The 20,857-nt window shown below is 49.6% G+C and overlaps 1 protein-coding gene and 1 pseudogene across 1 annotated transcript in view; both read right to left on the reverse strand.

Annotated features, from left to right (window-relative positions):
* The window catches only part of LOC102006463, a 31,413-nt pseudogene extending 30,918 nt beyond the window's left edge, over positions 1-495 (reverse strand).
* Positions 496-2,709: 2,214 nt separating this feature from the next.
* The window catches only part of Cdh3 (cadherin 3, type 1, P-cadherin (placental)), a 47,572-nt gene continuing 29,424 nt past the window's right edge, over positions 2,710-20,857 (reverse strand). Inside the window, exons 4-16 of the mRNA XM_013503938.1 lie at positions 20,152-20,277; positions 19,808-19,963; positions 19,560-19,704; positions 16,586-16,761; positions 15,879-16,007; positions 15,115-15,300; positions 13,457-13,698; positions 12,947-13,092; positions 11,999-12,223; positions 7,473-7,679; positions 5,408-5,538; positions 4,815-4,961; positions 2,710-3,567 (exon numbers count right to left, since the gene is read on the reverse strand). Of these exons, the coding sequence (XP_013359392.1) occupies positions 3,358-3,567; positions 4,815-4,961; positions 5,408-5,538; positions 7,473-7,679; positions 11,999-12,223; positions 12,947-13,092; positions 13,457-13,698; positions 15,115-15,300; positions 15,879-16,007; positions 16,586-16,761; positions 19,560-19,704; positions 19,808-19,963; positions 20,152-20,277 (2,226 nt within the window). The 3' untranslated portion in view covers positions 2,710-3,357. The remainder of the gene's footprint in view (positions 3,568-4,814; positions 4,962-5,407; positions 5,539-7,472; positions 7,680-11,998; positions 12,224-12,946; positions 13,093-13,456; positions 13,699-15,114; positions 15,301-15,878; positions 16,008-16,585; positions 16,762-19,559; positions 19,705-19,807; positions 19,964-20,151; positions 20,278-20,857) is intronic.

Here is a 20,857-nt window from a genome sequence, read left to right on the forward strand (position 1 = left end):
AGCTTACTTTGTAGCCCAGGCTGGCCTTGAACTTGCAACGATCCTCCCTCCTCAGCCTCCCAAGTACTGGGATTACAGGCGTGCACCACCACGCCCGGCTAACACATCTAAATTGGATGTGACAGAGACAATAAGGCAGCCCTAGACAGGCGTAACACAAAATGTGGCTATAATGCACAGGGGAAGCTTTGGAAAGATGCCCAGCAAACTGGTGAACTACAAAAGGGGAAGATCAGCGAGTCAAGCATCCCGATGGTTCTGGTTAGCACGGTCAGCTACAGTTTCTTACAGTCCGTGCTCACTTGGGGTGGTGAGCGAGGATGACTTACCAGCTAAAAATATTTTGACCTCTTCTAAGTCTCAAAGACCATGGACCTAAGATCCCGTTTTGCAGATGAGAAGCAAGTCGGGAGTCAGAGAGCAACTTAACACCCAACCCTATCGCCGAGTCTAGGTCCGGTCTCTCCACCTTACTCGCTTGATGACTGGTTCCATTGCCAAAGGAATCCAGACCCACCCACAGGGGGCGGGCTTGGCTGGAGACGGCTGCTTTTGCTCCTGGATGTCCTCCAGGAGTCGGAGGGGGGAAGTCTGGCCACAACAGTGGCTATCTGGTTTTGATTAGCTGCCGTGGAAGATAGCGTTTCCCGCTTCAGTCAGGAGGGGAATTGAAGATAAAGGGCAGCGGGGGCAGCTGGCTCGGACACCCAATCCTCCCTGGCCCCTATCAGCTGCAGGGGCCCCGCAGAGCCGGGCTGGAGGCGGGGAGAACGAGTGCAGCTCTGACGGAGAAAGCGCGGCAGCGGCGGCGGAGAGCTGAGGCGCTGTGAACTGAGGGTGGCGCCAACGCTTCTGCTCAGTTCTCTTCCGCTTTCTCCCCGCAAGGGTCTCCGCCTGCAGGATCGTGGTTGTCACCGCAGACTGCATCAGAAGCACCTGGCACTGGTTAAACCAGCCCGCACCCCGCTGCCCCCAGTGCCCGGTTCCCACGAGAGGCTGGTACACCCAGTCAGGGCTGGACTCAGCAAGACTGCTTGAAAGCCTGAGTCACCCTGCGGATTAGGAAACTTTCATTTCTACTTCAGCAATTTCTTTGGCTCTGCTGCAGATCCTCTTCCTCTGGTTAACTGAAAAATTTGGACTTCACTCTGACAGAGGCATAAATAGAATTGTTCCCCAGCCTTACTCCTGCGCTCGTGTCCCGTTTCACCGACAGCCGCCTGGTGCGTCCTCTAGTTTTGTTTTTCTTGATTTTTGATGACCAGGTATCATTTATAAAAAACACATTGAGGTCCTCCTTCAAAACAGGAAAATCCTCAGAGGCTGAGTTTAAAGAAAAACCTTGTAAGTGCTGGCCAGCCCCAAGATTTTTTTTTTTCTTTTTCTCTTTTTGTGGTTCTGGGGATTGAACTCAGGATGTTTACATGCTAGACAAATGCTATACCACTGAGCCAAATCCCCAGCCTCTAAGATTTTTTTTTTTTTTTTAAGATATGTTCTCACTACCCAGTTCGGGCTGGCCTTGAGCTCACTTTGTAGTCCAGGCTGGTCTCTTTGCAAGGATCCTCCTGCCTCAGCCTCCTGAGTGCTGGGATTACAGGCATGTGCCTCCACGCCTGTCAAAAAAGGTTTTTATGCTTTTCTTACTAGGGTTTTCTTTTTTCGTACCAGGAACTGAACTCAGGTCCTTGCACTTGCCAGGCAGGTGCTTGTCCTGCTGAGCTATATCCCCGGCGCACCAAGAGATCTGAGTAAGTGGAAGTAGTTACCAACACACATAAACAGCACCTGCCATGCCCAGATAGTAATTCATTTAATCACACTTTTTTTGGATGATACTGGGAATCAAACACTGGATTGCTCTACCACTTAGGTGCACCTACAGCTCTTTGTAGTTTTTGAGAAAAGGCTTCACTCATTTGTCCAGGATGGCCTTGAACTTGTGATCTTCATGCCTCAGCCTCTGCCCCGATCCCTACCCACATTTTTGACAGGGTCTTGCTATGTAGCCTGGGAGGGCCTAAACTTGCAGTCTTGCCTCAGTCTGCTGCGTGCTGAGCATGTACTACCATACCTGGCAAAAAGTCTCATTTCATTATTTGCAGTACTGGGACTTGAACTTGGGGCCTCATATATGTTGTGCACTTCACTAAGCTCCTCCCCCAGCCCTACATGTCCTGTTCCTTCTTAAAATTTATTAAACAGTCTATGTAATCCAGTGTGGCCTTGAACTGTATGTAGCCCAGGTTGGCCTTGAACTTGCGTGATCCTCCTGCCTCAGCCTTCTGAGTGCTGGGATTTCAGGCATATGCCATCACACCCGGCTGAAAAAGCCCCTATTTTATAAATAAAAACTCTGAGGCAAGTGGAATTTAAGCAACCTTGTCTAGGCTCTGGCGATGCTCAGCCCAACAGGAAGGATCTTCATGGTTCTCACGCAGAGAAGGAGCTCTGAATTTGCGAGGAGGAGGGCAGGGGGTCTGTTACCCCCATACTGCACGACCCCTTGCTGGGCCCACCTGGGCATGATGGGGGGTCGTGAGCTTCTCCTGCCACAGGGGGATCCAGCAGGGTTGAAAGAGCCCATCCCTCGGCACAACGCTGAACATCCCAAACCCCACTGCACTGGCCCCTTGACGTGGGCGATTGGTGTGGTGTGAGAATTCGACAGGCAGCTGTTTACAAAAGAAGTTCACTCCCCTTGGCACCTCTGGGAAAAGCTCCTTTAATAAAAAAAGTTCTAGTACATGGATACGATTGTCATCACCCTTTATCTACAGCACACAACAGAGAGAATAAAAAACACAGGACAACCTAGACACGCTTGGTATAAAAATGCACTGATGCATCCAAATGGGAGGCTCAGGGCCCGGAGACCTGAGTCACAGGAGGGCCCGTGAGCCCGGCGGGCTGTGCTCCCCAAGGGGCAGAGCGGACGCGGAGGACCTGCCTCTAACTTGCTGAAAACAGCACTTTAAACAAAAACAGAAACAGGTTGTAGTCAGAGGCCTCTTTCTAAAGAGAAGATCCATCCCAGAGGTAAAGTCATCATGGGGCACTGGAGCTGTCCAGGCCCAGGACGTGGGCTGAGCGCTTCGTGGCAGGAGGGAGGCTCCTGGAAACGGAGGTCCAGGGCAGCCGGGACCCAGGCTGAGCGGTGCTCGGCGTCCCACGAGGTCACGCTGCCCGAGCCCTTCCCTTGCGAAAGGCTCAGGTCGGGCGTGCAGCCTCCGCCCTCTAAGCTGCTCAGGCCACTTCCCGACGAGCTCCGAAGCCCCTGGCTGGGAGGGCACCGAGCCCCCTTGGAGACGCGGCTGTAGCCTGATGCTTAGTTCCCAGCGCTGCTGGCAGGGCCACCTAGTCGTCCTCCCCGCCACCGTACATGTCCGCCAGCTTCTTGAAGCGACTGCCCCACTCGTTCAGGTAGTCATAGTCCTGGTCCTGGTCGGAGGCCGAGGATGTGAGGGAGCTCAGGGAGGCGGCGTCAGAGCCGCTGCCCTCGTAGTCGAACACCAGCAGCGAGTCGTAAGGGGGCGCTGTGGGGTCCGTGTTGGCCGCCTTCAGGTTCTGGGGCAACAGAGAGCCGGGGTTAGAAGCAGCCTGTCCCTCCCTCCGGGCTGACAACCGCTGGACCCAGGGGCTCAGCGGGAGCCAGAACCCAGACTCCACACGCTTCCAGCCACCTTTATCAAGCTGGAGGGCAAAGCTCCAGGTATTAGCCCCAAAGCATTTTCCCTGAACAAGCTGCTGTGAGCAACTTCTCCCCATGTGAGATTTATGTTTTTTTTGTACAGCACTCTTGAGCACACTCAAGCTAAGGGGCTCACCACTGGACTATTTGTAGAAGGCTGTATGTGTATGTGTAAGCAGTTTATTTATTTGATCTTTTTGAGACAGGGTCTCGCTATGCAGTTCAGGCTGGCCTTGAGCTCACTTTGTAGCCCAGGCTGGTCTCGAACTCCCAATGATCCCCTCCTGCCTCAGCCTCCCGAGTGCTGGGATTACAGGCGTGTGCCACCACCCCCGGCCAGGTAAGCAGCTTAGTTGTTATCTCTGCAGAAGAGAAGACAGGACGAGGCCTCCTGTCCACTGCTGCTGACCAGCAGCCCACTCAGTTTTGACTTTCAACTCAAAGGGCCTCAAGTCACTGATTGCTAACTAGCAGTCAGGCTGTGCTGGGCTCCTGTCATAGACCTTCCAAGTGCCTAATTCGTGGTCTGCATTTTTTATTTACTTCAGGAGTTCAAGCCCAGGTCACAGGCAAATCAACAGATCCCAGCCCCTGGGTGTGAGTCACAGGCTCCAGTGAGCACGGATGCGCCCCGGTGGTCCCAAAGGTAGGAAGGTCCCGGAGCCTCTGTTCCAGGTGCTACCTAATTCACTCTTTGAAATAATCACTGACAGATGTTCCAAACTTTGCTCCACATTGGAATCTCCTGGAATCACTAAAATTCAAATGTAGGTAGTTTGGTCCCAAAGTATTCTAGCAAATGCTAAGTTTGAATAACTGGATAAAGTATTCCTTTTATTTTTTTTTTTTTTGTCTCACTATGTAGTTCAGGATGGCATCGAACTCTCTGAAATCCTCCTGCCTCAGTCTCCTGAATATTGGGATTATAGTAGTCTACAAAACTGGGTTTCATGAAGGTGACAGAAGCCCAGAGGTATTCAAATATGTAGAGGTCACATAGCTATTTGTTCGTAGAGCCAGGAATTGAACCCAGAGCCAAGACCCTAAGCCTATGCTTGTTCTTCTGTGCTGCTTGTACTGGGCTTGACTAAGGGCTGCCCTAGGTTGCCCTGCCATGTCTTACCTCTATGATGAAGTTGCCGATCTCATCTGGGTTGGCTGGCCGGGGACGGTACATGGGTGTGGGCATGAAGGTTGGTGCCACATCGTTGCGGAGAACCACCTCAGGCCTGGCCTCTAGACCCCGATGGAGCTGGGTAATGTCGTAGTCCTTTACAAAAATGAGTGAGATTATGGAATCAGAGAGAACTTGCTCCACCAGGTACAACTCACTTGGGTGCTCCGGTCCATACGTAGGTTTTTGTTTTTGTTTTCTACCAGGAATCAAACTCAGGACCTCGTGCTTGCCAGGCAGGCGCAATTCCACTGAGCTATATTCTTGGCTGCTCCATACACAGATCTCAGCAGACTGATAAATGTCAGATTTCTGAATGATCCTGCCGCCCCCACCTTGTCCTTCCAAATTAAGTTCAGACAAGTCCACTTGGCCTAGTGAAACAGACTACAGCAACAGGCCAGGCCCCCTCAGAAGGGGAAGCGGGTGGTGCATCCTTCATAAAGACTGACACACGGTTAGTTGATTGACCCAACCACTCCTGCCAGTGGCCTCAAAGGAATCCACCTCCCCACCCCCAGACTGCACCCCGCATGACTTACCTGGTCCTCTTCACCACCACCCTCTTCACCGTAGTAGAAGACATTGTCACGGGTGTCGTCTTCTGGGAGCAGAAGAGGCTCTTTGACCTTCCGCTTCTTTCTCACCAGCAAGAGGAGCACCAGCAGGAGGACTGAGGAGTTAGAGAATATGAATACTCACCCCCGACCACATGGCCACCAAGCCCACAAGTCCTCAGAGCCCCTAGTTAGTTTTAGAACCCTCTGTTCATCTACTGTCTGACTTCTCATAGTGGTGGGACTGGTCCTTTGTGGTTCTGAAACCCAGCATCGAACCATGTGTGTTGGTTCTTGGGAAAATCCTTTTGTGGGGTGGGAACCTCCCAGCAGTTGTGAATGCTCAGTCACCAGATACCTCCCAAGCTATTCATAGACTTGAAGTTAAATATAACAAGATAACACAACTTTGAAATGGTGCAGTGATTTTTTTTTTTTTTAGGCAGAGTCTCACTATGTAGCCCAGGCTGTCCTTGAACTTGAGATCTTTCTGCTTCGGCCTTCCAAGTGTAAGATTACAGGCCTGTGCCAGGCTATGGTGTAATAATTTGATCTTGGGTGCAAATGCTACATTGCAATTCTAAGAGAGGGACTGACTTAGTGATACGGGTTTGAAGGTTGGCAGGGTTATTCGTGCACTGAGGGAAGGTAAGAGGTCAATTGGATTTATCACCTGAAGCCAAGGCTTATGTGTCTAACTGCCCAGCCACACATCTCTCGCCATGGTCCTTCCCAAACGGGTAAATAGAAACTCCATGTTTAACCCGCTTAGGCCCAAAGCCTGGGAACCACTGTTGGCTCTGTGTGTCATACCAATCTGCACTGACTCTGCCCTGAGCACTGCCACCTCGCTCCGAGCCCCACCATCGTCTCACCGGGAATCATGGAATCAGCCTCCCAGACGCTCTTCCTATTTCAACCTCGGCCCTGCTAGTCTGTTCAGTGGGAATCTTGCAAAATGTAGGTCAAATTACCCTTCTGCAGACTTCGCACTTCATCCAGAGTCCTTACAGCTGCCTGCCAGGCCCAGCGTGACGATGGGCTGCACCTAGAATCCCTCTGCCCTCATTTCCTCCTTTTCCCTCTTGCTTTTCCCATTCCAGCCATTTCCGTCTCCACGCACCAAGCACAGCGCTGGCCCGAGCTTCTGCACTTGCTGTGCCCTAGATGTCCGCGTGGTTGGTCCCCTCGCTTCTTTCAGATCTTGCTCGACTGTGCTCTTCACAGCCTTTCCTGCGCATCCTGCTTAAAACGGCAGGCCTCTTACGCCACGTTAACACCGCATCCCGGCCCCTGCTTTGCCCTCCTCTACAGTGACACCTGTTCCTCTGCTCGACTGCTCCTCCTGGGCGCCCTGCGCTGGAACATGAGCTCTGCAAGGACAGCGTTCTGCTGCTCTGGGAAGCGCTGCACCCCAATGCCTAAAGCTGTGCTTGGTGTCCCGTATGTCAATTAATGAACACTTGTTCTTATCACACTCGTATTTGATTGAATGCACGTTCTCCGTGTAAGGACCAAGTTAAAGGGTGGGTGGGAAAAGCAATTGTAAGTTCTACCTTAGAGCAAAGAAACTCATTTTGTTTTTTGTTTTGGTGGTGCTGGGGATCGAACTCAGGGCTTGTGTATGCTGTAACCCCCACCCCAGACCAAGAAGTTCTCAAATTCTAGCATGTATCAGAACTTCTTCAGCATTTGTGAAAACACAGATTACCGAGTCCCATCCCGCTGTTTCCGGATCACTAGGTCTGGGGTGGGGTCGGGGAATCTGCCTAACAAATTCCTGCTCATTAGCCAGAGACCACCCAGACCATGGCTCCAGCCTTGAGGGTCCATCACAGGAGGGCCAAATCTGTTTGCTCACAGCTGTGTCACCAACACCTGACATATTCCAGAAGCACCAGAAATAACCACTGACCGGATGACACTCCTGGAATTAGAAGAATTTAAAGAACGGAAGGGCCGTGTTGGTGGCCCCTTAGCCCCAGGAATTCAGAGAAGAGTCAGAGCGCCTCATTTCTCCATCAGCAGAGAGGAGATGTGCGGTACTCACGCAGCAGAGCCAGCGCGGCCCCCAGGATGGGGAGGATGAAGCCGCCCTTCCAGGGCTTGGGGCAGAACTCCACGTGGCCCTGGCAGTCACACACGGTGGCTCTGATCACTGTTAGCTGTTCATTGTTGCCGTGGTCAGACAGAGAGAGGTGTACATCGTACGTGTCTTGCTTCAGGAACTTCTTCAGGGACAAGGCCACTGTGTCTCCTGCAGTGGACAGACAGTTTTTTAGCTGGGGATGCCTTATGTGGTGTGAACCAAGTACTCCATGACAAGGGTTTGAGAACAACCTCTGCAACTGAGCGGGAGAAATAGATCAAAAGTAGCCTCCAGCCAAGCGCTGCAGGAGGCCCTGGGTTCTACGATCCAGCACCTCCAAAAGAGTAACATTTGGCTAAAGCAAAATTCACCATCAAGGAAAGGATTATTGAAACAGAAAAACAAATTCTTTTTTTTTTTTTAATTCAATAATTAGGTGCAGTGGCACATGCCTATAATCCCAGCTCCTGCAGTAGGAGGATTACAACAAGTTCAAGGCCAGCCTGGGTCACTCAGCAAGATCCTGTCTCAACATATAAAATCTGCTGGGGATGAAACTCTGGTTCAATTCCTAGTACTGCCCTCCCGAAACAAGAAAATCCAACAATCACAGTATGTTAAAAATACGGGGCTTCGACAGTCACGTGATACAGACCAATAACCTCTCAGTACCATCAGCGGCTACACTGCCCTTTGCCTCAAAAGAATACATCATTCTTCCCAAGAGAGAGCTAACCCAATTGTTTAATATTCATATTAATGGCCACCTATTTTCTTTTTTTTCCCCGGTACCGGAAATCGAACTCACGACCTCTCGTTTGCCAGGCAGGGGCTGTGCCGCTGAGCTAAATCCCCAGCACCCCTATTTTCTTATTTGAACATTCACTGCCACTTATTATTTTGCTCTTATAGTATTTTTACCTCAACTATATGACTGAATTTTTATATGTGAAATACCTGTATTTCCAGCAACTATTCCATGGTGACTAAACCCAAATGCACTGACTTGGTTATTTAAGTGCAGGTGTTAAGCAGATCAGACAGGAGGCCAACCTCGTTATCACAGCGCTAGTGGCTGCACACTGCACCCGACTCCGAGGATGCTGCCATCAGCCTTGGGCTAACTGGTCTCTGGAGGCCCAGGGAGGGGCCAGCGTATGTGAGGAGATGCAGGCTACGTTTGCAGGGGAAGAATGCAGGGCCAGGGGTTCTGACGAAAGGCTTGTGGTCTAGATTAGACCCAGTTTTCTCAAGGGGGTGGGTAGTGTGGGCAGAACTCTTCCCATCATGCTGGATTTTCCCCATCATCGAAGCCCCCATCACTAGGGCAATCACAGATGATCTCTGACTTTCTAACCGCACCCTCCTAGGCTTGCAGGCCTCTTTCAGCACTGATCACCAGCCATTTCCAGTAAAAAGGCTCTACACATGGGCTGAGACGTAGCTTAATGGTGGGATACTTGTTTAGCATGCCCAAGGTCCTGGGTTTGATTCACAGCACGAGAGAAGTGTATGTGTGCGTGCGTGCGTGTGCACGCTCTGCACACTCTTAGTAAGAAGACCAGGCATAGAATATATCCAGTTCCCACTTAGCAGTGGCAGACAAAGACAGTTCTACAGTCTGAGTAGCAGGCTCTTCCCATGGAGAGGCCAACCTGGGCGCATCACCAAAACATCTGCACCACGCTGTAGGGCTGACTTCTCAGCTGTTGTTGCAAGACTGACTGAATGGACACTTATATGCCAGCCTCTTCCCCTACCCCTGACCTCAACTTCATAAATACAGAAATCGAGGCTGAAGGAATCAAGTACGTAGCACAAGGTCACACGGATGAATTTCCTTGATAACAGAGACAAACAGAAAAAGTAAATAAATCAAAACCAAGAACCAGACATCAATATTATGTTGAGGTGCTGCTGGTTCCTTGGTGATCTGGCCATAATGACAGAGCCAGATCTCTGATTGGTGCTGGGAAAAACGGCATGAAAGATGGGTTCATGCATTTACTTATTAACTGTCGCAGTGGCCGGTAGGAAGCAGGTACACATTATCAACCCCATCCTACAGATAAGGAAACTGAGGCACAGGGAGTTCAATCAACTTGCAAACAGCCATAAAGCTGATGTATAATAAACGAAGGGGCTGGGTCTTGAACAAAGCATCTGGCTCCAGAGCTCAAGCTCTTACATGACACATTCAGGAAGAAAAAAATATGGCTTCTAGGTCACAAGGGGTAACAGGAGACCAGCGTGGGCTCTGCAAAGGAACGGTGCTGATCTACACACAAAATCAAAGGATTGTAAGAATGGGAAAATGTGGGTGTCCGGCAGGTCTGAGAATCCTTGCTGAGCTGGGATTAACGGCTGTAACAGAAATGCAGCACTTAGTTTCTTAGGGAGAAGAATCTGAATGTCCTGATTCCCCAGCTCCCTGCTGGGAAGCCCTGGAGTGGGGAAGCACCTTGTCCCAAGAGAGGCAGTTTCCCTGGAGGCCTTATGGCGCTTGGGGCTGGCTTCATCTCTCTCACTCGCTCGGAGTCATCCACTCCCATTCTGAGTGGCACCTGAAAAACCCTGAAGGGTGAGAACTTCCCAGGGGGTGGGCTGGAAGGAGGCAGGACAAGGAAGTGGATGGGAAGGAGGGGACCAGCGGCTCCGGAGTCCAAACCTGGCTTCAAATTCTTTTTATTTGTAATTTTTATTAGTACATGTTAGCAATACATAATGATTATGTTCACTGTGGGGAGCTGGTACAGGTACAGAACACATCTTACTCCTTTTTATGTCCCCTTCTCCTCCCTTCCCTTCCCCTCCCTCCTTCCCTCTCTTGGTCTTCTTCTAATTTGTAAAAGATCTATCTCCTGTTTCCTATTATCTGTCTTCTGGCTTCTGCTTCCACTTCTTGCCCATGCTGGGCTGGGCCCTTAGGCACGCTCTTTAACACCCCCACCCCGCCTTCCTTTCATCTGTTTATAGGGATGAAGACACTGACCGGTTCAGCAGAAATATTAAATAAGAAAAAAAGAGACAAAGAAAAGCACTTTGCATGGCCAGGGTTCAATACATGATACGCAATAGCGCATCGTGGTCGGAAGCCTTGATTAACCTGCGTGTGTGATGCACGCCTGTAATTCCAGCTCTCTGGGAGGTAAAGATAGAAACTTTCTAAGTTTGAACCCAGCCTGGTTAATTTACCAAGACAAAAATCTCAGCCGGGCATGGTGGCACATGCCTGTAATCCCAGCACTCGGGAGGCTGAGGCAGGAGGATCGTTGCGAGTTCAAGACCAGCCTGGGTGAGCTCAAGGCCAGCCTGAACTGCGTAGGGAGACCCTGTCTCAAAAAGACAAAAAAAAAAAAATCTCTTAAACAACAAAACACAACACAAGAAAACAGGTGTGGTAGTGCACACCTGTAATCCCAGTGCTTGGGAGGCTGAGGCAGGGGCATTGCCATGAGTTTGAAGCCTGACTATACTATGTACAGTAGCAAGTTCAAAACAAAACTGAACTACATAGTGAACTGAACTACATATTGTCTCAAAAAAACAAATTTACAACAGGCCTGGGGAATGAAGTTCTGTATGAGGGCCCTAAGGTTCAACCCCCCACCCCAGCCCAAAAGAAGTTTTGGATTAAATCCTTGATGCCAGTATTTTCTGCTAGTTGCGATGCCGTTGGCAAGATTGGCAAGATATTTAAACTTCTGTAAGCCCCGGTTTTCTCCTCGTGCATGTGACAGCCAGTAAGCCAACAGCATTACCTCCTCCACAGGGCTGATGTGAGTAAGTTATTCAGTGTGAAGTACCAGAGCTGAGTCAGGCCCACAACAGGCTCACTCAGGATTGGCAGCTATTTTTTTTTTTTTTTTTTGGTTTTTCTCCGGTACTGGGAACCGAACTCACGACCTTGCGCTTGCCAGGCAAGCGCTTTGCCGCTAAGCTAAATCCCCAGCCCCAGGATTGGCAGCTATTATGTGCCGGACTGTGTGATTATGTGTGCGTGTGAGCATGATACCACGGCTCAGCCCCGGGTCTCCCACCCGCCAAGCATGCATTTGACTACTGTGGTATGTCCCCAGCCTGTGCCAGAGTCCTGACTCTTGTTGGGTGACATTAGGCAAATCACTCCCCGCGGGGCCTTTCTTTTCCCTTCTGTGCAGAAAGGCTGGATGAGGTAGAAAGGTATTTAGGGCTCTTGCGGAATTGCAAATGCATATATGAGGCCAACAGCTAGCGTGCGTGCGTGCGTGCGTGGGTTGCTGGGAGATCTACTACACACAGCCTCAACAGTGGTAGGCAGGCACTCTGCCATCGAGTTACCTCCCTGCCATAAAATAAATGGCATTTGATGGATGTTCTTGAGGCACTCATTACTTCTTGACCCAGAAATAACCAAAGAACTTCCGGAACAGGACTTTGTGTGGGGTCCCAGTATGAGGCAGACACCCAGCCAGCAGAGCCCGCGCCCACTTGCTAACACCACTCACCTTTTTCATTGACCTCTGCCATCCAGTAGATGTCCGAGTCAAATATGAGCCGGGCCTGGAAAGGGTAGGAGTTGGGGGACAGGTCCTTGTCCGTGATGTTCAGCACTTGGGGCACCGGGTTTTCATTGCAGATGGTGATCTGGCGGGGCTCAGGGACCGGGCCGTGGTCGTTGATGTCAGTAAGTGTTAGCAGGAGGGTGCCCGTGCCAGTGGCGGGAGGGTTCCCTGTTTATAAGTACACATATGATCTCTTTTCAGCATCCGCCCTTGGCTGGCACATGAAGAATGTTAGGCTTACCTCCGACCTACTCAGTCACCCTCAGAAAGGCTCCTGCTCACCACTTAGCTCTGAGCCCTCAAGTCCCTCTGTGCCACAGCTTCAGTGTACATCAAACCAGTGATGCCCAATACTGATGGCAATCAAGCTGTCCTTCTGACTTGTGTCCACTGCAGACATCACTAACCAATCTCAGCACAGCTGCAGCACCCAAAGTCTCAACAATCTATCACAGAATAAAACCCACTGGCCACTTCGGGGCTAGTCCAGTGTTTGCTGGTGAGTTTCAGGGAACCTGCCCTGCCTCCAGGCCTTGGTTACATTATAATCCCCTATCCATCGCAGCAGCACATCACTAACCACTCAGGGCACCTGCCAGGTATCCCTTATCAATCAACTGCAAGAGGAAACTGAAGCCAATGTGAGGTTCAGTGATCCAAAAACTTGGGATGAAGGGAACCTTTGGGACCTCGCCTGACTCTTGGCTATTAGGAAAATCTGGGTTGCAGCCTTCACCCTGGGAGTGGGCTGTATAAGACTCCTCTGAAAGAGCCCTTTAACTCCACACTGGCTTGCTGTCTACCCCTCGCCCTTATCCCTTGCTGTTTAGGGGACAGGCTGTGGCATGTGACAAGGCATCCCTTGAGGAAGGGCTGGACAGAAGCACTCACCATTATCAGTGGCCAAGACCGTGACTTTGTAGACGTTGTTGTTCACAAACCGCTCGTCCTCTCGGTCTAGGAGGCCTGCGGCAGTGATCTGCCCGCTGTCCGGGTCCATTGCTAGCCATCCAGCTGGGTCTCTCAGGATGTGGTAGCTGGAGAGGAGGAGTAGAGAAGGGTCACACCCAGAGTATTTGGAATTCTACTGTCATCTTTCAAAGCCTCCTCAGGCCAACTGCAGATGGTCACTGGGCTCCTAAGCCCCCACAGGAAAAAGATCTCATTGCTGATGGAGCCTGAAGTAGCAGGTGGAGGCCCAGCAGGGATATGCAAGCAAAGAGAGGACATAACTGTTCCTGGCCCCCTAGCTCAGAATTTTTAGCCGCAAGCATGGAAGGAAGGAGAAGTCTAGTGCAAGGGTGATATTCGAAATACTGAACAATCTTTTGGTAATCAGAACAACTCATCCCATTGCACGGGTGGTGCATTTGGCTGACTTGGAGCCCAGTCCCCAAGTACCTGATTTTCTGGCCCTCCTCATCAGGGTCCTGTGCAGTGTAGACGCAGATCGGCTCCCCAGCGGAGATACCCTCCTGGGCCTCGGTGGCTTTGGAGGGTGGGACAAACACAGGGGCCTCATTCACATCCTCCACATGGATCACAACAGTGGCCGTGGAGGTTGGGAGCTTCACCACAAAGGGGACCTCGTTTGTCACTTCCACATATAGCGTGTGCTGGTTTTGGGCCTCAAAATCCAAGCCCTAGGAGAGAAGAGACAAGGACCGGAACCGCCATTTTGTGAGGCCTGTGGACATCAGAAGGAAAGGGCCCACAGTGAGACGACGGAGGCCCCACCAACAATAATCCTGTTCTATCCCTGCCCCCAAAAGCTTCCTGTTTTTCCTGAGTGGACATCCATCCAGAGGGACTTCTCACAGTGGGGTGGTCGCACTAGGGGGTATTTTAGATAATAAGAGGCATTCCAGTTGCCATGCCTAGGGCTGCCACGGCATTTGAAAGCTGAGGCAGAGCTGCCATGTTCCACAATTTTATGAACACAAAGGACGGACCCTACATCCCCTGTGACTTGTCAGTATCTCCTTTAACATTTGTACATTCATGGATGTGAAAAATCTGTTTGTAATCAGAGTCTAGAACATGCTTTACATGTAAATTAAGTTTTTGGTATGGTTTTAATATATACTGAATTCTCCAGGATTGTAGCTTCTGAGAGAAGCTTGTAACTTAATTTGTTTAGGGCTTTTTCAAGAATTTGCTCACTATTCTGAAAAGACATCAAAACCATTTGTGGTATGTGTTGCCAGGGCAACATATAGTATCCACTGAGTTTGGACGATTCTACAAAGAGATTCAAGGAACCGGCCACTTCTGTTTTCTAGTGTAGCTGTGCCCAAAGTTTACTTATTGAAGTCTCTTACTTTCTAAAACTCACAAGTGAGCTAAGCTGTATTATAAGTGAACTTAATTTCACGATGAAAAGTGGCATTACAAAGTATTTGTCACAAGAAGGGGACAATGAATCTTTTTTGTTTTGTTTTCTTGTAGTGCTGGGGATCAAACCCAGGGCCTTGTGCATACTAGGCAAGTCTTCTACCACTAAGCTATACCTTAAGATCCCCAAAGGCAGTCTTTAAGTATTATATAAAACCTTGTTTCTCAAAGTAGGCCATTCTTAAAAGTAAATAAGAAGGTAAAATAAATCAAAGAAAAAGTAGACTTTTCTTCTTCATCTTCTTCTTTCTTTTTGGTACCAAGAATCGAACTCAGGACCCCACACTTGCCAGGCAGGCACCTGTGCCATTGAGCTATATCCCCTGCCCTTAGACCTATCTTCTTGAACCATCAATTGTATTCAAAGACTTTCGACCCAACCTACACCCTATTCCCCAATAAAAACGAAAGTTCACAGAAGCTTAAACCATTTTTTTGAGAAGTAAGAATGTGCCTACTAAGTAATTAAAAACATTTTGCTATCCAAACACCTAGATATGTCAGAGAAGACTGCAAAAGTAGCATGCTTCCAGCAAAAGATTCTGGAAGTCCACTCTGGGAGGGAGAACCATGCCACTCTCACCGGAGGTCCCAGGCGGGCGGTGGCCCCGTGTCCTGGAAGCTACCCCAGGTGGGGCATTTGCTTAAAGCGCACATGGACTCACCTTCCTAGTCGACAGGATGCCTTGGTTGCTCTCAGGGTGGGTGGTGATGGTAAAATGGTCCCCATTGTCGCCTCCCACAATGCTGTAGCTGGCGCGCCATGCTGGAGAGTTGGGGACATCCAGATCGGTCACTGTCAGCCTCTGCACCTCAAAGCCCACTGCGTTCTCAGGCACCCGGGCCTCATACTGTCAGTGTAGGAAACAGTACGATCAGAGGAGAGACTGACCATCGAAGAGGTTGTTCCACTCTGCAGGGGCTGTGATCTTCTTCACCACTTCTGGGGAGCCCCAGGGCTTTATCCCTTCCTGGGCCACCAACCCCTTAGCAGGTTTTTTGGGTACATACAGGTACAGAAGGTCCCAAGCATCAGGGGTTCCAGGACAAACCACTTCAACCCTGGGCCTGCCTTCCATTCTCCTGGGGCCTGATGCTCCCGGAGACTCACTGGTTTTGGTGTCTGAGCCTCCTGCCAGGTGTAGCTGGCTAGTGTAGCTAGCTCACTGAGATCAGCAGACTATAAAGGTGGAAAGAAAGGCAGACGGGCTGGGCATGACAGTAAGTGCCTATAATCCCAGCAGTCAGTCAGGAGGCTGAGACAGGAGGACTGCCTGGTACAGAGGGTTAGATAATTTGCCTGAGGTCACACAGCCAGTGAGTTGGACTAAGACTTGAAGCCACATGGACTGGTTTTAGAGTTTCATGAGAAAGGAAAAACCTTCGTCATTAGTGATGAGGGAAGAAGGAAGGAAGGAGGCTTCGTTACCTTCTGCGGGTCAAACATAGGAGCGTTGTCATTGGCATCAAGGATTTCCACTATGGCCGTTGCCGTGGTGGTGGAGCCGCTCCCATCCATGTCTGTGGCCTGGATGGTCAGTGTGTACTCGGGGACTTTCTGGCGAGAAAAGGAGGTGTTGGGGGGAACCCACTATGAGTCCGTTCCGAGGGGTCCCGCATGTGGGCTCTGGGAAGCACAGCCTTGGCTGGGTGCCGGTTCCTCCCTCTCACAATTTTCTCATAACTCCTTGACCCACGTTCACCTCCACCACAGCGAACAGGAGCAGAGGGTGGCGCTGGGCCTGTCCTGGGGACCACTGGCCCCCGGCCCCCTGCTACTCCACAACAGGAGCTCCGAGCATGGATTTGTGCTAAGGTATTAACTGGGAAACGGAAGGCGGCTCCAACATCCATGGAGCTAATTCCGCTTTGTGGCACACCAGGGACATATCGGAGAATGTGCACACGAAGTGAGCCGTTTCAGGAGGAAATGAGAAAACCTTTGGAAAGTATCTCGAGTTTGATTTCACGGCCCCCTTCATGAGACTGCGGCAACAGCCCACTGGCCCAGGGGAGCTGTGGGCCATCAGCACGCGAGCACTGCGGTACCACCCAGGGGACTGGGTCCCGGCTGTCCTGCCGTGACCTCAGCCTCAGCCTCAGGCAAGCCCGGCAGGCAGCCCAAGGACCACTCACCTCCCGGTCCAAGCCGCTGGAGACGACGCTGATGCTGCCCGTGCTCCGGTGGACGGTGAACATGAGGTCGTGTGGGTCCTTCGGTTCTTGGCTGTGGATGGAGTAAGCGACCACCCCGTTGTCGGTGTTGATGGCATCGTCCTCGTCTGTGGCTGTCACGTGCATCACAGAAGTACCTGGAGACAGAAGGGCAGTGAGTCCCTCTCCCAGCTCCAGTTCTTTTTTTTTTTGGTTTTTCTCCGGTACCGGGAACCGAACTCACGACCTTGCACTTGCCAGGCAGGCGCTTTACCGCTGAGCTAAATCCCCAGCCCATCCTTCTGGAATTCTGAGCGGTTCTGCTCAGCTCATCAGCTTGGGTCTGTCTTCCACTCGGTGGCAGAGATCACAAGCTGGTGTGCATTTTCCACTCTTTCCTTTCTCAGCAATGTGATCTTCATTTAGCGGGGCACTGACTCACCTTGAACAAACACTACTTCTATCCCTCTTGCAGCCAGCTATGACTATGAGAATAAATCCTGATGAAGAGTATATACAACTTTGGAAGGAGTTTTGTTTTGTTTGTTTACAAATATGGGCTTGTTCTTCCCACCTTGTCCCTTCTTCCAGATGTAATGGCTGGAGCTCTAGCAGCCACAATGAGGTAACCATGAGAACAAAGTCCAAAATAGCAGAAAAACAAAACAGAAGAAGCCTAGCTCTAATTCTTTGAATTCCAGCCTAGACTGGCTGACTGGCCATTTCTAGGCTTCCTAAATATAAGGAAGGAAAAAAGAGAGAGAAAGAAAAGTTTCATCTTGTTTAAGACTGTTTTTGTTGTGGGAATTTATGTGACTAGAAGTCTAATCAACTCATACTTCTCTGAAATTTTCAACAACACAGAGAGACACCTTCCCTCCGGCAGCACCTGTTTAAAGTTGTTATTATGCATCTACTATGATCCCCAGCATAGAGGCGGGGGAAGCATCTATGTCTGCTGATTCCCCACAGCCCTCTTCTCCATCCCTGGCAACTTTTTTCCACTCTCCATAAGCCATGTTCTAGCACTTTCTAGCCCTTGCTGCCTTCCTTATAGTCACCTACACTGAAAAAGTTGTCAAGTGTTTTGTAGTAATAATAGTGTGTACATGCTTTTCCTTTCTTTTCTATTTCTTCTCTCTCTATTTCTTTCATTTGGTTCTGGGGATGGAACTCAGGTGTGCATGCTAAGCACATGCTCTAACTGCTGAACTATACCCTCAGCTGCACATTATGTCTAATCTTCAAGGTCGCCCTATGCCCCCTGTCAGCTGTGGTGACTGAGACTCAGAAGTCAAAAAAGAATATGCCCACACTCCTAGCTGCCCAAGAGACAAAGTCAATATCCCAGTCTCAGTCTCTGTAGCTCCTCAGCCAGTAATGGTGAACCTGTCAGGGCTTTCAGTGATATAATGAGCCCTCTGTGGCCCTCGTGCCATAGGTTTGCCACCACTTGCCTGAGCTAATAAAGTTTCTCAAAGTTGGCTGAAGCTTCTAGAAAGTTTTCATATATACAGATTCCAAGAGCTCTATTCCATAGCTCTATTCTATAGCTAGAATTTTATTTAACAAGATTTGTATTCAGGAATCTTGAGACAGACTGGCAAACTCTGAATTTTTTTTTTTTCCTGAATTGATTAAATAGTCCAAGTATTTTTTTTTTTTTAATTTTTTTTTTTTTAATCTTTTTGAGACAGGGTCTTTCTGTGCAGTCCAGCTGGCTTTGAGCTCACTTTGTAGCCCAGGCTGGTCTCGAAATCACAACAATCCTCCTGCCTCAGCCTCCCGAGTGCTGGGATTACAGGCGTGCACCACCACGCCTGGCAATTTTTTATTTTAAAGAGAATAAAAAAATTAAAAAGATACAGAATTTCAAATCAAGATGATAGGAAATTAACAATGGCTGTTATATTGCATATTGTTATCTTTAAAGTAGGTTGTTCAGATTACCAGATATAGGTATGCAAAGACCCAATTCAAAACTGGGCATCCGAGATGAATAAACACTTCTCAGATGAAGAAATACAAATGGCAAATATATATATAAAAAATGTTCAACACATCATTGGTCATTTGAGAAATGCAAATTAAAACAACTCTGAGAGTCCATCTCACCCCAGAAAGCATGGCTATCATCAAGAAATTAACCCGTAACAAATGCTGGTGAGGCTGTGGGGAAAAAGGAACCTTCTCCCCTGTTGGGAGTGTAGACTGGTACAAACACTGTGGAAATCAGTGTAGAGAATCCTCAAAAAACTAGGATTAGAGGTCCCATTTGACCCAGCTATTCCTCTTCTGGGTATTTTCCCAGAAGAACCGAAATCATCACACCACAGCAATATATGTGCACCCATGTGTATAGCAGCGCAATGTGTCACAGCTACATCTTGGAAAAAGCCCAAATGCCCACCAACTGAGGAATGGATAAAAAAGATGTGGTATTTTTATACAATGGAGTATTACTCAGCTATAAAGAAAGGTAAACTTGAGGTTTTTATAGGTTAATGGATACAACTAGAGACCGTATTTATAAGTGAAACTCTGGATTTTTAAGAAGATTCCAGGTAATTTGATGCACAGCCAAAGGAATCAAAGGTGGTAAGGTCCAGCAGGGCATGGTAGTACATGCCTGTAATCCCAGCAATGGGGAGGCTGAGGCAGGAGGATCACTGCAAGTTCAAACACAGCCTGATGGGGCCTGGGATATAGCTCAACAGCACAAGCACCTGCCTGGCAAGTGCAAGGTCCTGAGTTCAATTCAATTCCCAGTACCCCCAGGGCACACAAAAGGCCAGCCTGAACTACATGGTGAGACCCTATCTAAAAAAAAAAAAAAAGTGGTGGGGTCTTCCAGTATTTAAGGGTCTGCGTTGACTTCTAGCTAGTTGCAGAAGTTGCCCCAAAGCTAGGTCTGGCCCTAGCAGACCCACAGCAGTCTTCCCTCCAGTCCTCTTACCAGGCCGGGCTCCCTCCAAGACACTCCCTCTGAAGACCTCCTGGGTAAACTTGGGTCTGTGGTCGTTCTGGTCCGTCACAATGATGGAGATATTCCTGGGCTGCTCCACTGAGGCACCATTCTCTGACACAGCATGGGCAAAAAGCTGAGGGTGCAGAGGTGTGGGGTCAGCCGGTGCTTCCCTCCTGCTCAGGCCCTGGGCCCCGGTGCAGGGGAGATGTTCACGCTGAGTGCACAAGGCTACTTGCCTCATACTTGGCAATCTTCTCCCGGTCCAGTGGCTTATTCAACAGCAGCCAGCCGGTCTCCTTGTCAATGTCGAAGATGCCCTCCGGGGGGCTGTCTGCCCCAGGCCCTGTGATGCTGTAGAAAATCTTGGTGCCTTTGTCCTTATCAGATTTGAGCTGAAAGCAAAGGAACACAGCAGTTGACTGCAGCAAAGAACCCTCTGGTAGAGATGGCGAGGGCACAGCCTTCCGAGGGCCCGCTCCCCTGATCGGGACTTTGCTCTCTGGGCCCCAGCACCCACTCAGGACTTTGGATGGGGTCCCTGTAGCTACCCATGACTCCCAAGGGAAAGCCACCGTCATACCTGATGCAGCCTCTGGGGAAAGGGACCCTTGCCATTCTCAGGGACAGATATTGGCGGGACTACCCATTCTCTCTTGTGTCTTCGTAAGATGCGCTGGGATGAGGAGGTCTTCCAAACTTTCTTTTCCTGCAAGGACAGAATACTCCTTAACCTGGATGTGGAGAGAACTGGCACACCTACCGGAATTAAGGGTGAAGGAAGACACACAGATGGGTCTACTGTCCAAGGAAATTTGGAAACAATCTAAGTGCCCATGTATACAGAAGGACCACACACTATAGCACATCCAAGTGGTAGAATATTATGCAGCTCTAAAAAAAGGAATGAGGAGGGTAAGGAATGTGCTGGCAAGGAAAGCTCTTTGATGTGTGTAGTTAAATGAAAAGATCAAGGTACAAACACTTCGTATAGCTTACAATTCTACTAACAAACACATAGGGCTAAGTGCTGGGCACTATTCCATTTTTTGTGTAAGAGGCTCGGAAAATAAGACCCCATATTCAGATTTTCTTAACATGACAAAGATTGGGAGGAGAAGAAAAAACTAATGGCTGTGGGAAGAGGACATGTGTACTAGTGATATACTGTTCTGTACAAAGAGACAGGTACAGGGGCTGGGGATTTAGCTCAGCGGCAAAAGCGCCTGCCTGGCAAGTGCAAGGTCGTGAGTTTGGTTCCCGGTACCGGAGAAAACCAAAAAAAAAAA

This window comes from Chinchilla lanigera, unplaced genomic scaffold, assembly GCF_000276665.1.
Source record: "Chinchilla lanigera isolate Chin_1 unplaced genomic scaffold, ChiLan1.0 scaffold00083, whole genome shotgun sequence".
NCBI lineage: Eukaryota > Metazoa > Chordata > Mammalia > Rodentia > Chinchillidae > Chinchilla > Chinchilla lanigera.